This window comes from Balaenoptera musculus, chromosome X (assembly GCF_009873245.2).
Source record: "Balaenoptera musculus isolate JJ_BM4_2016_0621 chromosome X, mBalMus1.pri.v3, whole genome shotgun sequence".
Taxonomy (NCBI): Eukaryota; Metazoa; Chordata; class Mammalia; order Artiodactyla; family Balaenopteridae; genus Balaenoptera; species Balaenoptera musculus.
In genome coordinates, this window is record NC_045806.1 from 99,855,833 (window position 1) to 99,874,057 (window position 18,225).

General features: G+C 44.2%; 1 protein-coding gene across 4 annotated transcripts in view; it reads left to right on the forward strand.

The window, feature by feature from the left end:
• The window catches only part of LONRF3 (LON peptidase N-terminal domain and ring finger 3), a 37,084-nt gene that overhangs the window by 13,529 nt on the left and 5,330 nt on the right, over positions 1-18,225 (forward strand). For 2 of the 4 annotated variants that reach the window (XM_036839857.1, XM_036839855.1), the window contains 6 exons: positions 507-597; positions 8,553-8,667; positions 10,864-10,985; positions 13,130-13,288; positions 13,896-14,058; positions 15,070-15,219. In XM_036839857.1, coding sequence (XP_036695752.1) covers positions 507-597; positions 8,553-8,667; positions 10,864-10,985; positions 13,130-13,288; positions 13,896-14,058; positions 15,070-15,219 — 800 coding nt within the window. Of the gene's footprint in view, positions 1-506; positions 598-8,552; positions 8,668-10,863; positions 10,986-13,129; positions 13,289-13,877; positions 14,059-15,069; positions 15,220-18,225 lie in introns of all 4 variants that reach the window. The other 2 variants (XM_036839854.1, XM_036839856.1) reach the window with 1 other exon arrangement.

The following is an 18,225-nucleotide window of genomic DNA, read 5'->3' on the forward strand; positions in this document are numbered from 1 at the left end:
CGATGGTGTCACTTCCTTCCAGGCCAGCCTCTCGCTACCCCCGTCCCCATTCCAGGAGGGTAGGGTGAGGGCAGCGCGATCAGGCCTCACGCCGCTCGTTCCCAGTCGTGTTCCCGTAGGCAGGCATCTGAGAAGCAGCCGCCGCAGCTTGGTACCTTTCCCAGAGCGGCTGGCAGTGCCAAGATTCAGTGTCAGCTCTGAAGGCCTGGCTCAGTCCGCGGAGTTGCTGCCGCCGCCGCTTGTTGAGTGAGGTGCCTGGTGCATTTGAAGGAAGCCCCCAGGGCTCCGGACGGTCCCTGACTTGCGCGTGTCTTTATGGGACTGTTGGAAGCCTGTGAGCGCCTGTTTCAGGGTACCCCATTCTCAGTGGCTCACGTGGCCACTAAATCAGTTCTCTGGGAGGTGGTGAGAGCGGCAGACTGACAAGATAATTGGGTTCTTTGCCTCAGAAGTGCTGTTTGTGAGACCGAGGTTGGTTCACCTGTGACTTCTGCTCTAAACCACAGGTCCTCCCGCTGCTCCGGGGGCCAGACCTGCTCTCAGCGTTCCACTCGCTTCTTTTGACGCCTCTGACCTTGAATGCTCCCTCTGTATGAGGTATGTGATGTGTACTGTCACCGCCGGAGTGTTCTTCGCCTCTGGTGTCTGGACTTGTCTGCTAGTGAACTACTGCTCGGTCGGTTAGCGTGGAAAAGCGTGGTTCTAACAAAATGGAAATCACGCCGTTAACTGTCACACGGGCTAGCTTGTGTCCCTTGTTTACCGACTGCGTTCCCCACGCTCCTGACTTGGAAATACCTAGAGAGTGGGAAGGAAACGGTCTGCTCAGAGGTCACAGACTGATGGCCCACAGGCTGGATGTCTTTTGTTTGGCCTTCACGGGCTTTGGGGGCTTGTGAAAGGTGAATGTTTTGAGACAGGACACGCACTCCAGTTGGTCACGGCCCCCCCTCCCATGGGCACTGCCTTACACCAGCCTTCCTCTCACATTTGCTTTGCTTTCCTGGCACCTTGTAGGTGTTTCGGTTTGTGACCCTGGAACTAATCTCAACTGGCTACTTGATCAAGATCTCAAAGCTCAAGGGCCAGTGTCAGCACCACAGGCCTATTCTTTGGAAGCCAAGAGAGGGCCTGACTAGTTTTTGTTCTGGGCCCTGCACAGTAGTCAGTAGTGGGCATGTACCACTTGGCCAAGCGTCTCTCCTCCACTCACTGCCACATCATCTCTGCTTTCTCAGACCTCTGGACACACAAATTATCCACATGCCTGCCCACCCTCCAACAGACACAAAAAGGAAACTGCTACAGCCGTGGTCTGTGCAAAGAAATTACTTTCACTTGTTTCATTTCACAGCTGTGGCTTTGCGGCTAAGAGGTGCTGCTCCAAAGCCAGGGTGCCTGGGTTTCAACCCAGGCTCTGCCACTTACTGGCTGTTTGACCTGGAGCAAGTGACTTTCTCTGCCACTGTTTTCTCATGAGTAAAATAGAGAACACTAGTACCTGCTCTATGGGGTTGTTATGATTGAGAAAATCTATTTAAGACACTTAGAATAGTGCCTGACATATAGTAAGTACTCAATAAATGTTAACTTCTTTTCCTAGACCAGAGGTTCTTTAACTTTAGGTCCATGGGCCCCTGAGGGGGTTCTATCTATGGATTCTAATAGATCTAAGAATTCCGTGAAGTTATATGTAAAAGTGTGTGTGTGTGTCTGTGTGTGTGTGTGTGTGTGAGTTTTCCAGGACAAGGTCCACAGCTTTCAGTAGATTCTCAAATGTGCCTTTTTCCCCCCCAAGAGAGCTTTAAAAGGAGGCTGAGATATTTGCACAAAAGTTGTTAAGATGGTTGAACCAAGAGAAGAGACGTCAGGAAAAATCTTTCGGTCCACCACACAGACGGATCCAGCCAACGGAGGCTCCTCAGAGGTTTTCTTGCCCTTTACAAGCACATATGCCTTCCATGTCAATCCCAGGCATTTGTACTCGGAATGACTTTTCTTGTCCTCTGAATAAAAATGAGTAAGGTAGCCATTGCCCGAACACATACTTTTTCTCTCTCTTAAAAAAAAAATTAGAGTTGTCAGATTTGCTCAGAAGCTCAGACAGACTCGATAAAGAATGTTAGCAGCACTGGAAGAAAGCCTTCCATATACTGTCTGAGTTGAGGTGGAGTGGGCGAGGGTAGGATGGGCTGTATAACCAGTTCCCCTCCCCCTCACAACAACGTAGCAGGTGGGTCGTGCCAGAGCCAAGTTGTGAGATGATAGACAAACTCTGCTTCCAAGCAGACAAATGGGCCTCCACAGGTAATAACGCCTTTGTGGCTCTCAGTCTGTGATGTGAGCCATGGTCCTTCAGAGGTCAGACTTTGATAGACTTGATTCAGCTCACTCAGAAAGCCTGGGTCTTTGGTGTACTTACCCTCCTTAACACTCCTGCCGGCTTCCCGGGGACGCAAAATCAAACACGCAGACTCATCCTGTTTGTGTTTTCCCTGAGGGCTAAGAATCCTGAGGTTGAAGTTCTTTTGTTCCCTTTCCTCTGCTTTCTCCCTTTCATCTTGTTTGTCCCTGCTCTCAACAGGGAGCTTCAGAGAAAGGTTAGAAATTTGGTCCAAGAAATAAACACCAAGAGGATAAGACCCCCTTCTAGTTGGCTCGCTCTGAGTTTAAAAGCCATTATTTCCCTTATCCTGCCGCTCTGTTCTAAATGAGACTTCAAAGCAAAAACCCATCTTTGCCTGGAGAAGCTATTGTATGGGCTGGTAAGTTACCGGGGCCGGGGGGTGGGGTGGGTGGGCCTCTAGCTGCTTTACGGTGAAAAGAAGCCTGCCAAGTCTAGAGAACGTTTCTGATTGCAAGGCTCTTAAAACTGTAGCCCTAGTTCAAAAGCATGTAGTTCCCCTTCCAACAGGGCTTGTCTCCAAGTCAGAAATCACATGTTGACAGAGGCCATTTCAAATATATGCTTTAGCTTGAATTATTGCAGTCTTGGAAAAGCTCCTGTTTCTACCTCTCTTCAGTGTTTTTCTTTTTTAAATTGTTATTAGGATTATTATTACGTTCTGTTATGACCCTCATGTGTCTTTGGTGGAGAGGGTTTAAGGGTAGATGTTTTCAAACAATCTGCCGGGTCATGAAACTATAGACATTTGTACCTCCTGTGCAGGTTTCTAGAATGAAATCCAGTGCCGTGGTGCTGCATTGGTAGAAGACAAGTTAGAGTGTGAATTTATTTGTTCTGATTCTAGAGGGAAAATCAGGAGCGGCTTATAAATTCCTCAGGGAAAATGGTGGAGAGAGTGAATGGAACAGCAGTTGGAGGGCGAGCTAATGAGAAACTTTCCAGTCTCCATTCCGAGTTTCCCTTGCTGGACGGGGAGAGCTCCGCTGAGGGAAGTCACTCTCTGCCCCTCAGTCTTTAGTGACTGCAGATCCTCCCTTGGGATTTACCTGCTCCAGATATCCTAGCCCTGGGGGCCACCTCTGGGGCTGCTGTGAAGCAGCACTTCTGGGGTGACAAGGATATTTTGAGATGTGGAGCAGGAATGTTTGATATTTGAACCAGTTACCTAATGGCCCAGTGACCTCTTTGTCAATTGAAATGAAAAGCTTTATATTTAACCTAGTTTTAGCTGCTCAAGTAGCTGGATGTTAAGGAGTCAGTTCACTTTCTGTCTCTCTCTCTCTCTCCCCCTGTCCCCTCCCTCCTCCTCATTCCCTCTTTGCTCTCATTTGATAGCAGCAAAAGAGCACAATACAAGGATGTAACTGGTGGGAAAAGATAGCTATTTCCAGACAAGCCAAACATTTTATCCAGGCTGACATCTAACTGAAAGCATTTATTATTACTATTGTTTACTCCATCACTGTGACAATGTAAAATGCTTTCTTGTGAGAAAATCTGGCCCTACTCTGATTTATAAATGCCCCCCTGAAGTGTTTTCCGAAATCATTACCTAAACTGGTAAATAAAAGGGAGAGGGATTTGAGTATATATCTATTTCTAGCTCTATCTATAGAGAGAGTTTCCCTCTCTCTCTCTCAAGCGCGACCTCTCTCTCTGGCAGTGGGGAGAAGGAAGGGAGAGAGACAGAGAGGGAGAGAGAAAAGGGTGTGTGTGTGAGTGTGTGCATCTACATGTACATGGATGGTATGTGTTCTAGGTAGAGATGAGCGCACAGTCGTGTGTCATGTCGTGGCTGTGTCATGCAGTGGAGAAGGAAGATGGGCTTGTGACTCACGTGTGACTCCACGTCCCAAGCCCTGCTACTTATTAGCTAGCTATGTGACCTTGCGCAAGTTCTTTAACTTGTCTGAGTCTTAATTTCCTCAATAGTAAAATGGAGCTAGTCAAATTATTGCCTATGACTGTATAAAGTTAATTTATATGAAAAACAGTATTGTGCACAGCCAGGATAGCAAGAGAAATACATTCCATCTGTCCCCAGTCACTGTACTCAGTCAGCCTGAATATAGAAGTGGGTTGAGTATTGAAAGATGATGTATTCTAAGCATCTGAACCTTGAATTATTTCAAAGCAATAATTATGCAGCATCTGTGGCAGCATTCTTGTTTGTGACCACTCAGATCAGGAGCATTTTAATCATAGCTCTTGCTAAGAGTTGCTGTATCCTTTTGTGTCTGTTTCATTCATCTGCTCATTAATTGTCAGTATTTATTGCAATTAATTGGCCAGCTATATCATTATTATTTGTATGTGGATTACATTCTTTAATGAACAAAAGGCTTGAAATTCTCAAGAAAAATAGTTTTGCAGATACAGATTCATCAATCAGTCTTCATTATTAGCGTCGTCAAATAATGTATAAAAAGCATTCAGATTCATAGGTCTCAGATCACTGAGGAAATGAGATCATCTGGTTTGGCTGCTTCTAGCAGTTAGATCACAGCAGTAGTTCCCAAAATCAGCCTGCAAATCTCAATTTTGAAAAACACTTTAAATTGTGAAATAGACACAGTGGGAAAGTATGTAAAAATATGAATATATTCTCTTCACAAAATATTGTAAAGAGGATACTCATGGAACCCCTCTCAGCCCAAGAAATAAAACATTGCCAGGACTCCAGAAGCTGCCCGTGTGCCCCTTCCAAATCACGCCCCCCCACTGCCCCTGAAACCACTATCTTGACACCCTTGTATGTATCTCTAAACAGTGTAATTTCATTTTTTCTATTTTTAAAAAAACTTTATATAAGTTGAATTATCCAGAACGGATTCTTTTTTTGTGGCTTCTTTTCCTCAGGATGAAGATTTATCCATGTTATTCCATGTAGGTGAAGTTTGTTCATTTTCATTAGTGTATAGTGTCCCATTGTATGAATCAACCAAAATCAGTTATATTCTAGACGGATATTTGGGCTGTTTCTAGTTTAGAGCTATTATGGACAACGTTACTGTGAACAGTTTTTATGTCTGCTGGTGCGTATATAACTCTTTGCCCATTTTTGATTGGATTATCTCTCTTTTTCTTACTGACTTTAGGAGCTCTATGTATGTTCTACATACAGGTCCTTTGTTAGTCACGTGTGCTGCAGGTATCTTCTCCAGCTCTGGCTTGCCTTTTTGCTCTCTTAATGGCACCTTTCGACGCGCTAACAAGTTCTTAAGTTTAATGCAGTAACAATGATCAATCTTTTCATTTACAGTTAGCTTTTTTGTGTGTGTGTCCTGTTTAAGAAATCTTTTTTTCCCCCCCTGAGGTCAGAAAGATGTTCTGTCTTGTCTTCTAGAAGCTGTACTGTTTGCCTTTCACATTTATCTTTATAGCCCACATGGAATTGCTTTTTGTGTATGGTGTGAGAGGCAGTCCAACTTCTTTGCCCCCTATGGATAGCCAACTATCCCAGATGGCATTATTGAGAATGCTATTTATGTATTGAAAATCCTCCCTCTGCTTTGAAGTGCCACACTTGTCATAAATCAAGAATCTGGGTCTCAGTCTATTTCTGGACTTTCTTTTCTATTCCACGGATCTATTTGTCCTTGTGCTAGTCTTACTCTGTTTTAATCACTACTGCTTTATAATAAGTTCTGATGTCTGGTAGAGCATGTCCTCCTACATTGCTGCTATTCAAAAGTGTCTCAGCTCTTCTTGGCCCTTTGCCTTGCCTTATAAAGTTTAGAAATCAACTTGCCAAGTTCCACAAAAACAAACAAGTAAAATAACCCATTGGGGTTTTTATTGGGACTTAGTTAGGTCTTCTTTACTTTCTTTCAATGAAATGTTTACAGTTTCTTTCAATAGAGGTCTCATAAACTTTTGTTAGGTTTATTCCCGGGCACTCAAAAGCAATTGTAAATGTCATCTTTTCAAAAATGTATTCTCTCATGCTTGTTGCTGGTATATAGAGCTACAATTGAATGGTGTGTGTGCGTGTGTGTGTATTTCTCTAGCTGCCTTGCTAATTCTATCAATTCTCATTAATTCTAATAATCATTCTATAGATTCTTTTAGATTTTCTAAGTTCATCATCATACCATTTGTGAAAAACAACAGATTTGTTTTTTCCCGTTTAAGTCCTCAGACTTTTTTTCTCCTTGCCTTAGTACACTGGTTAGGACCTTCATCAAAGAGGTTTTTTGAAAATTAATTTTACTTTTTGGCCAATTTAGTAACTAAAATTTATTAACTTGGTTAAACAGATTAGCTGCTTTTTAAACAGGTTGATAACATTTAAAAAGTAGAAAACAGTAAATATATGAAAAATCTCTCTCCTAGTCCAGACCTTGATTGGCTTGTTAAAAATATCAAATCTCTGCTCCTCCCCTTGACCTCCTGAATTGTAAACTTTATCCAGTGAGACTTTGCCACGTCTGCGTTTTTAAAGTTCCACCTGGGACTCTGATAATTAGGTTTGGAGACCAATAGAGTAGATTCGCCTACGCAGAGGTTAGTAGGATTGTGTAATACAGTGATTCCCAACCCTGGCTACACATTAAAACCACCCCAGGAGCTTTAAAAGTCCTGATGCCTGGCCCTTACCCTGGACCAACTGATCTGCATCTCTGTAGGTGCGATCCTGGGCCTCTGTAGTTTTTTAAAGTTCCCCAGGTGATGGTGGGAGGGGGGTGGTCTGGGGAGGAGCAAGAGGGAGGGTTTACTCAGGGGCACAAGGAGACACTTGGGGGTGACAAGTGTGTTCATTATCTTGGTTGTGGAAGTGGTTTCATAGATGTGTACATGTGTCAAAACTTATCAAATTGTACACTTAAAGTATGTGCAGTTTATTGCATGTCAATAATACATCTATAAAGCTATTTAAAGAAAAAGCAACACACGTGGTTCTCACACACAGCAGTGGCTGAGAATCATTGTTCTAACAGAAAAGGCACACTACTGGAAGGGGAAGTCGTGTACCTTTTCTTTTTCCATTTCATCTGCCAGCAGTTGGCTGTGTACTCTTAGCTCAGCCACTTCATCCCCTCTGGATCTCAGTTTCATTCTGATTGGTGGGTTCGATTTTTTTCTCAAGTACTTTCCAGCTCTGACGTTTTGATTCTTCTGTTCAGCCTGGCTGTGTGGGCCAGGCTGCTGGTGCACCTCCTGGCCGCACGAGGGGGCTGTGCAGCCTGCAGCCTCTTCCTCTCAACTGAACACTCTTGTGAGGTCAAAACAGGCTGGTCAGGCGTCTTTCCCTTCTTTCTGTCCTCTTGGTGGGTGCGAGCTCCGCTTCTGAAGCATCATCTTCAGCTGCCCCCATCCAATGGTCCTGCTGCAGGTGAGCCTTTCTTTAAGCAAAATAAATCCATGAATCTCTGAATGTACAGAACAGCTTTTTAAAAGATCCTCAGATTGCTTTGAAAAAATAGCTCCTGCAAAACAATTAAAATAGGATCTAATTAAAGTATGTGTATACATACACATGTATATATGTATGTGTCTGTCTGTCTATCCATCAGTAAGCACATTAATAATATTACTGTGTTGTCCCTAGGAAAATGATCCATCCATATAAAAGGCAGTTATGTTTGTTACAGGTGCAATTTTGAGATCCTTCAGGCTGTAAACATTGCTTAGGTGAAAAATGGAATAAGGTTAGCAAATAAGCCTAGTCTTTTTCCACTGTAGTATGATATAAAGTGCTTAAATCTGGGAGTGTGTGTTTGTTTATCTATGTGTTTACATATATTCAGGTAAACAGGTTGACTAAGTATTTTAGAATGGAATCTATTCAAGACACTCTGGGCATTCGTCTTCATTTTTCTAGGACCTGACAGGGAAAAAAATGTGGATGCCCTGGAAGAGACTGACTAGAACTAATGTTACAAAATGATCTAGCTATGTCCTAAATTTTAATAAATGCATAATTTAATGCATTTAAATCCAGCTCAGAAATAAAAAGCAAATGCTTTTCTGAAGTGCAACAACAGCAGGGTTTTTTTTCTAAAAAAAAGGAAAAAGAGAACCCCCTCCTACCCCCGCACATAGAATTTCCCAAATAATACTATAAAACCTGAACACTGAATAGCTCTGTCTTTCATGTTTGGTCTGATTGCAGTTTTCTTGCATTCCGATTCCTAAATTTCAGATTATTCTATGAGCCAGTCACAACACCTTGTGGACACACCTTTTGCTTAAAATGCCTTGAAAGATGCCTAGATCACAATGCGAAGTGTCCACTGTGCAAAGATGGTCTTTCACAGGTAAAACGTTCTTTCTTTCTTGATTGGGTTAGCTTATTTGGAATTGGGTACGAATACAGCATCCTATTGGATCCCAAGCCACTGCACTGTGCTAGAGCAAAACACCCCCTCAGACCATTTATTTCTCCTGTCTTAGAGCCACCCCTCCCATCTCCACAAAGTCCTCCAGGGAAATGAGGCAACATCTAGCTTTTTATGAACTGTCAGTAGTGAAATTAATTTGTGTTGGAAACAAAAGTATCAAAATGATGATAAACATGGATCCTTGTTCTAATCCCATCATGGCACCTGATTCACTGTCATGTTGGGTGAATCTTCTGTCCTCCCTGGGCTTGGACTAGATGAGCTCCGATGTCCCCTTATCATCAATGTGTATTCTGTGGTTTGAAGAGATCACTCCCAGGTCTCCAGGAAAACCTCACAGACCTTCACTGTGGTCCTTGCCCCACTCCTCAGCTGTGGCTGTACTTATTAGCAGACATTTGTCTGCTGGAAAATCTCGGGGGCTTCCAGATTCTCTAAAATGAAGCACACAAACTGCCACCTTTGTCTTTCAAATGGACTTGCTGTAATTTTCTGTAGCACAAGCAGATCTGGGAATCCATCTTGTCCCCCCACCCCAGGGACTTGTGTGCCATATTTTACAATCAGTATAAATGTCCCTTGACCCCTGTCATCCCTGAGGAGAGGTTGGAGATGATGCAAGACTATCTCTAGGTGAATGTAGATCCAGTGAAGTCATGTGTCAAGCTTTCCCAACACGCCAACATTTAAATTAAGGGAAGGGAGTGAAATAATCACCCAGGATAGCCCTGAGGGTGTGTATTGGGCTGGGGGGAGGGTCAGTGTCATATCTGGCCTAGGTGAAGAGGTGGTATTTGCTGTCCTGATTGTAGGTGAGAAGCCCATGGTCCTTATACTTCAATAATACATTTGTGTTGTGGTAACACTACAACATTCAGATTAACAGAAAGAAGGAAAATCTACCGTTAAAATTTTAGTATGTACCTTTCCTGGCTTTTTGTTTTAGCATCAGCGGAGGAGTCACCTCCTTCTTGGAGAGGCTACCTCCTGAGTCATTGCTTTTCCCCAAAGACTGGGACTGGGCAAAGCAGCCCATTTTCCTGCAGCCAGGCAATGGCAGTGGCTGAGAAAGCATCGTGGAGGCAGAGGCTGTGAGGTCCTGGACTTAGGGGCTAGAAGATATTCCCATCTATCTCTGTGTCTTCACAGAGGGTCACACTTGCACCATTATCCAGAGAGAGAAATATCTTATTCCAATCATGTTCACTGCGGAATAGACAGACGTAGCCCGTACGGGGAAAGGAAAAAATGTCTGAAGCCTGCCGTTTTATACTCAGGAGCTCCCCCTGCTGGGTCTGTGTGGGTAGTTTCCATAGCCAGCAGTTCTCTGCAGATGTTTTCGTTCCCATTGTCTGGTTCACACAAAACACCCACTCCTTACAGATCCCTGGATATGCACGGACTAGGGGTGTTTGGGAGGAGAGTAATAGTGACAATTGACAACTGAGCCCGAGTTAGGTTATGAAATCAAGGTTTATAACATAAATCCAGTGATACCTAGACGGTATAATAAAAAAAAATAGGCAAATGAAATCACCAGTATAGCTTTTCTTTTTAAAACTAAAGTTAGAGGAGAAAAAAATACGTATAATATATAGACTTGAAATATTCTGAATCCCAAGCATTGGGGTGGGGTTGGGAGTGGGGCACAGCAGGAAAGGATCAATAATTGAAAATTGCTTTTTAGTTCCCTGAACCTTTTGACCACGGACTTTCAGCATATCCCAGATGGAGACCATTTCTGGGAGCTTATAAACACAGTAATCAGAAAAAGGAAAGGAAAGGATTTTCTCCCTTTTTTGACAAGAACATGATCTCAATCAATTTCAGTGTCTTAGGAAAGCTATGACATTTTTAATACTCCATTGCAGGTCTTTTTCCCTTTTTAAAATAATTTTTCTAATTTTAAAAGTAATTCATTGCATGTGTTTTTTTTTAAGCTAAACTCTAACCTCCAGAGAATATATACATTATGATAGTATCAGCTGCCAATGTGTGGGTCTAAATTACTCCAGTATGTGGGTCATTTAACTGTTCTACTAATTACATCAGAAGTGCTGTGTGTTTTTCTGATGACTGCGTAATATCTAATTGCCTTGTTCCCCCGTATAGTGCTTGGCATCAAGAAAATACAGTAAAAATGTCATAATGGAAGAGCTAATAGCTAAATTCCTTCCAGAAGAACTCAAGGAACGAAGGAGGCTTTATGAAGAGGAAATGGAAGAACTTTCTAAGTATGCATATGCACATTGCTGTTTTCAGTTTTACTCATACCAGGTCATAGAACTGAAAGTGCACATTCCCTCCTAACTCCTCATTTAGTGATACCATGTTGGTAGCTTGAAATTGGCCGCAGTGAGAGTATTTACACCACAGAAATTGGAAAATGCTGTAACAAGGGCTTACCCGCTCCATCCCCAGAAAGCCAGTTGTTATTTACCAGCACCCACTGAAGAAACCTAAGCCGAACCACTGACCAGGTCACATATTGGCACTAGTAACTGGGTATCATGGATACCAGATTATTGGAATAATTTAATCAGGGGGGCTTAATGAAGTGCAGTTGACCCTTAAACAACATGGATTTGAACTGTGCGGTTCCACTTATACGTGGATTTTTTTCAGTAGTAAATACTATAGTCCTACACTACCCAATCCGTGGTTGGTTGAATCCATGAATGCAGAACCGCGGATACAGAGGAGCTTTGGATACCGAGGGCGACTCTAAGTTATATGCTGATTTTCAACTGGGCAGAGGGTTGGCGCCCCTAACCCCCGTGTTGTTCAAGGGTCAGCTGTATCCAGAAGACGGTTTTCAGGTACATAAGGAGGTTCTACGAAGTTAAGAACTTTGATATCAGCCAGACCTGGGCTTATGATGCAGTTTTGCCACAAAGTGAGTATACTTCATGACCCTAGGCAAGTCACTTAACCTCTCTGGGCCTCAGTCTCCTCATCTGTAACTTGGGGATAATAATAGTCCTTGCCTCATGGACTTGTTACGAAGATCAAATGAGCTAGTACATAGTGTAAGCACTTAACAAAAGCAATAGTAAGAATGCTGCTTGTTATTACGCTTCCTCTTCCATCACAGGTATTGTGAGAAGTAGAGAGTAGGGGTGGAGAAAGAAGTAAGGCTCCAAGCTCTTTGCCTGGCCGGAAGAACAACTCACTTAGCAGAAAAAGCAGGAGGAAATCACTAATTTCTGTCTCTCATACTGCTGACCCCCCATCTCCCCATCCCTGGTGGAATTCTCACAGCATTCTGGGGGCAAGGTTCCCGATGGCAAAAGCTGTTCTGGTTTTATGCTCACCCTGTAGAGAACATTTCTAAACTGCCACCAGTTTATTTGTGCCTCTCACTTTGAATAACACACTGTGCTGGGGAGCCAGAAATGAAATCGTTCTTTGCTCATTAACAGATCTACTCAAGGCATCTTTATCTTTATTTCTGATTCTTAAGTTCACCTTGAGTCTCTCTGGGCCCTCTTCTCAAATATCATTTAATGTCTGATTAACAAACACTGGAATATACTAGGTGGATTTCTCTTTAAAGGAATCCTAAATTTAATGCTTTTGAGATTTGGGCAAATGATCTTATATCTATTGGTAAGTTTATGTTCAGATGTCCCTGTATTGGATTTACTAGGCAAATAAAAGAACAGTGATCCAGGAGGAGCTGGCCCGGTTGGTGGTTCCCCATCAGGCCATGTGTCTGAGTCTTCGTGGGCACATGTTGAGAGGCAGACTCGTAGGTGTCGATTTCAGAGCTACTGCACCAGTGTGTCTGGGGGGGTGCAGTGGCCTGTTGTCTGCGTTTAAGGGCCTCTGGTGATTCTGATGCACAGGAGCGTTTGAGCATCACTGGGCTAGATTACTCTTGCCTCTCCACTGCTCCCTCCTCCTCCCAGCTGGGCCTGCCATGCAGATCCTCTGGGGGCTTTGCAAATATGTGAGATGCTCACGGACATCTTGCAGAGATTTTCCCACCATTCCTCTGGAGAGCTGGGTCTACTTTTACCCCCCTTCCCCATACTGCCAGCAAGACACCTGGAGAGATTGTTTAGAGTGGAGAGCATGAAAGAAAGAAAGGAAAATGTGAGGTATAACTATCACCGACAATGTTACGGTACTAGAGAACTTCATTACCCAAATTAGAATGTGTAGAATGTCAATTTTAATCGTAGCCCTTAGGGTAACCTGTGCACCAGATAATGGGATTCAGCCCACAGCACCAGATGCATTTTAGTATTTGTTATCAGCCTCAACTTGATGTCTCCTTGCCTTCCTGCGGGGGAACCACATGGTGAAATTTGACCAACATTTCTGTGTTCTGCTTCAATGCTGTGAGATGCATGTCATTTGCTCTTCCTGACAGCTTAAATAAGAACGTGCCTATTTTCGTGTGTACCATGGCATATCCCACGGTTCCTTGTCCCCTGCACATCTTTGAGCCTTGCTACCGTCTGATGATTCGTAGATGCATTGAGACAGGCACACGACAGTTTGGCATGTGCCTTGGAGATCCTGTCAAAAGGTAAGTGAGGAGCTATGCAAGTAAAGGGAGGTTGGGTGGAAAGGGTTTTTTGTTTTACTTTGGGTCCCTCCCAGGAGCATTTGTAAGGATCAGGGTCCCTCTGGCCCCTAGTTTACAGTGTGAGAGGCTGCCCGTTTAAAGGAACCCCAGGATCAACCTTTTGTTAAACAGGTGGTATATACTCTAAAACGTGTTTTATAAGAGTGTGGTCCCTGGAGTCAAACTGCCTGGGTTGATATTCTGGCTCCATCCTTGGAGCAAGTTTGACTTCGGGCAAGTTACTGAACCTCTGGTGACTCAGTTTCCTTATCTGTAAAGTGGGTACAATAATAGTGCCTACCTCGTTGGGTTTGTTGGGAGGATTGGTGACTTAATAATGCACGTAAAGTACTGACCACAGTACAATAAATGGTAGCAGTTACACATTAAAATTTTTTCTCACACAGGCACTGCCTGTGGTGTTATTGCAGCTGTAGACCCTGGGACAGGGAAGAAGGCAGAAGTCCCTCAGGACACAACATGGGGTTATAGAAATGGGGGGAGGTGCGCAGGCCAGGGAAACAGCTCATCAAGAATTTACTTTCTTGAGTCCATTCCCAATAAACAGGTTTGCGGAATATGGCTGCATCCTAGAGATCAGAAATGTTCAGTTCTTTGCTGATGGCCGCTCAGTGGTCGACAGCATAGGCAAGAGGCGCTTCAAGGTCCTCCATCAGGGCCAGCGGGATGGTTACAACACAGCTGACATCGAATACATTGAAGACCAAAAGGTGAGGGTGGCCAGTGCCAAGAATCCTGAAGCCAAGCTAGCCCTGAAGCTTGGCAGACCAAGATGATTGCAAAAGGATTTCTGGGCATGGATGGGGGCCTTGGGATTTCTCACTGATTCGCTGCTGCCACACCGAATGCTGCCAGGTTCCTGTTCGATTGTGGAATGGCAGTGAGCGCGCCCCTTGTCTGGGCTTTCCCTGCTTAGTTGCTGATCTATATTCATGCATAAGAGGTGCCAAGCCAGACCAACCCTGGAGCCCATTCAGCACAGGAGTTAGGTCTCTGCCAGGGATACCAAGATCTGGAGCTGGATCTATACATATGTATTTTATTTTTTGATTTATTTATATTTTAAACCTTTTTCTTTTGAGATAATTGTAGATTCACATACACATGTCTATTTTTAAATGTGCAACCTGGCCAAGAGCCCTTCCCAATAATCCATCATCCCATAACACAGAAAGATGACATGTCCAGTTAATCCTTGGTTTTCTGAACTAACGGGTAGAAGAAGAGGTAAATAATCCCATAAGCGTTTATATTTACATTCACTACATAGTACAAGATTAATAAACATTTGCTCAACGAATAAATGTATTTGACTTGGAAGATAAAGTTACATACGGAGACACAGCCACTGCTCCCTCTCTTCCCAGGGAGCAGTGGGAAAGCAGATGTAAAAAATGAAAAGGAGAGAGGCGTGAACAAGCACAACCTCGTTTAACAGCACGCCTCCACTCAGGCCAGTTAGTGTCACTGGTTTTCTATATGTCTGGCCGTTTCAGCTCATTTACCCAGCTGAACCTTTCTCTGTCCTCCACGCTCAGCAATATTTACACACAGTCCATCATCTGGCTGAGGAGCCTTTCACACACTACACAGGAGAAAGCCAGAAGGGCGAGTCTTCCCGTAGGGTGACGGGATGGATGCTCAAATAGGCAGGTGTCAAAGGGGCTCTAGGCATGTTGGAGAAGGCACAGAATGCTTCACTTCCACTTTGATACTTTCAGGTTCAAGGAGAGGATTGTGCTGAGCTCATGGGATTACATAACTGTGTCTATGAGCAAGCGTCATCATGGTTTCATTCGCTCAAATCATCTCTGAAGAATCGGATACTCAATCATTTTGGTCCAATGCCAGAGAAAGATGCTGATCCCCAGGTATCTAAAAATGTCTCTTTGTAATCAGTCGCCCCCACCAGATGAGAGCGCCTAGGGTTTGTGATTAGATACGTGTGTGGTTTCCGTCCAGCACATTTAGTGTAGAGAAGAAGATGGATCCAAATCGGTCTTGTTTGGCTGGGCAGTAGGCATCATGGGTAAGAACAAAAGGACCCCAAATCAGAATTGGAGTAACTAAAGTAAAGCAGTAGGAACTTGGATCCAAGATAGGCTTTAAGAGATTAGTTAAGTGAGAGGATGGGAACACAGGCACCATCAACAGAAGAACCTTTAATGTGAGTCCAGATTCCCACCATGATGATGTGTTAGGGTGACAAGATTCACAAAAGGCCAGGCTTAAGAGAAGGGTACCTAGGGAGCTGAGACCAAAGGCTGCCACTTCCTGGAGGCTTCATAACTCTCCCCCTGATTGCTGCAGGAACAAGGAGTGAGGAGCTAGGGCCAGCCACCTTACAGGATTCCAACTGCAGGATCACGGAAACCTTTCACCCCCAGGTCCCTCCGTGCTTAGCCCTGCAGGTCTAGACCCTTGCCATTGTCCTCATCAGGGATGAACAAGTTTTCCTGAGACAACTGACCCAATCCTTAAATTTACCCTTGGCTGAGTTATACTAGAAAAGAGTTCATTAGATTCTACTGGATCAGTCTACTTCCTGGAGGGACAGGTCCATTTGAGAGATCAAGCTGCAGATCTGAAGCTTTCCAGGAAAGTGGAGATAGTTAAGTTTCACCAAGCTTTGCTTGCCTGGTATAAATCAGGGAATCCTCTCTCTAGGACAAGGCTGGAGATATCCTAGTCAAATATTTTCCCACCATCACCTTTCCACATTCTGACCTGGTTGCTACGTAATCGCCTCCATAACTTCCTTGATTCTTTCCCTGTACTCATTCCTGACTTTATCACAATAGTAAAATAGAATATGTATATTCTGACTTCCATGCCAAAAAACTGGTCCTACTTACCTCTCTAGCTGTGTGACCTCGGGTAAGTCCCTTCCCCTTTCTGACTTGTTCGCCCATCTCTGAAATGAGGGAGGTAGACGAGGAGGTCTCTAAAGTCCCTTCTTCCTCTTGCGTTTTGAGGCTATAAAACACCAGTCTGTTCCCTAATGCGCTGCAGTGTCTTGTTTTCTCCGGGCCACAAAGGTGGCTCCTTTCCCCGCCCCCGTTCAAAGGCATCGTGAATGTTGGAGGGAGAAAGGCCATTGCTTCCAGATGATCCAGCTCCTGGCTCTGGGCCACTGTGACTCAGGACTACAGCAGAGCTCTGAGAAAGCTCATGATCAAGTTGAATGTTCCCCTTCACCTTCTGGAAAGCATTCTCCCCTAGTCAGGCAGAAGATAGCGATCAGCAATGGTAACAGTATCTTCCACAAGAGAAAACACAGGTGCCACTGTGTGATTCTTAAGGGCTCAGGGACACAGAAAGCCGAAATCTTGGGTTTCATTTCATTTCTTATTAGGACTGTTGCTTTGGCAGCGCAGCAGCAGAAAAAATAAAACCCATACAGTTTGATCCAGTCAATGCTGTAGCCCCAGTGGTCCCATTAATAAGAATGTTCTAAGCCTCCGCAGGACGTTTCTTAGGAACCACCACATGTATTAACATCAGCTTAAACATCTTTGTTAATGATCCTGGGAAATACAGTTCAGGATATGTCAATCTAACATTCAGAACTCATCCTAGGAGGGATAACACGTTACAGACTGCAGCGAGGGACAAAAAGAATCCAAATGGAGCTAGAGACACAGAGAAGCAAAGAGGCAGTGAAGGTTGGGGGAGAATCAGGTGACCAGTTTGGAAGCAAACAGTCCCGCGTGTAGAATGTGGTTCTCTGCAGTCCTAAAGCCAACCTTCTGAGGGGTGTGGGCAGAAAGCTCATTTGGGGCTTAGTAGGAAATAAGTCACCAAGGTCTACAATGTGTACCTGGGACGCTGCCGACAAACAGAATTTTGGTGCAGGATCACTGTAGGATAGGAAAGCTCTTTATTAGAGGAAACCTGGGATGGAATATATTTCTATGTGACTGTGTTTTCCAATTGGAATTTTTGCAAAGTGGGATTGCTGTGCTTTGGGGCTGTGAATCATAGGCTCTGGTTTTAGGGGAGAAGCTAGCCATGGCCCCGTTTAGTGACCTGGCATATGTGGACTCTGTTGCCTTCAGCCAGAAACAGGGAAATGGAGGTAAGAGACATGCACAGCCTAAGGGGTCATGAGAACTGAAGACCCAGATGCTCTATGCATCAGGCCAAAGGGCCTAAACAGAATCTAAGAGGTGGAAGAGGCTGAGTAGTTGTCTCTCGGTATCCATGGGGGATTGGTTCTAGGAGGCCCCATGGATACCAAAATCCCTTCTATAAAATTATGTGGTGCAATGAGTACAGTCAGCCCTCTGCATCTACAGGTTTCGCGTCTACAGATTCAACCAACCAATTTCGATCCATAGTTGGTTGAATCCATGGATATGGAGGGCCGACTGTAGTAGATAGTTCAGCTTGTAAAATCACACTGGCTAGAAGGTATGGTGTATTTTTTAGGAAATTGATGTGTTTGCTTTAACCACTACCAAAAATAACTGTAGCTTAAACTAGATAGAGAGTGTAAGTCGTAGAGATGGAGGGCTAGGGCAGCCCTGTTCCGTGAGATCATTCAGACCCAGGCTCCTTCCTGACAAAGCTCTACCATCCTTTGAGTGTTGCCCTCATCCTCCTGATTGAAGAAGTCTGATCATCAGCATGTCTGTGTTCTAGCTAGGGGAAGGGGAGAGAAAGAGGAAAGTGAGGGCGCATGCCCCTTTCTCAGAGCATGGCCCAGAAGTTACACTTATCACTGCCCTTTACATCTCCTTAGCCAGGACTTTGTCTTATGGCCTCACCTAGCTGCAAGGGAGGCTGACAAATGTAGCCTTCCCACCCCCACCCCCTGGGTGGCTGTATGCCCAGCTAAGATAAAGGGAAATAGAGATGGGGGGTAATTAGCAATC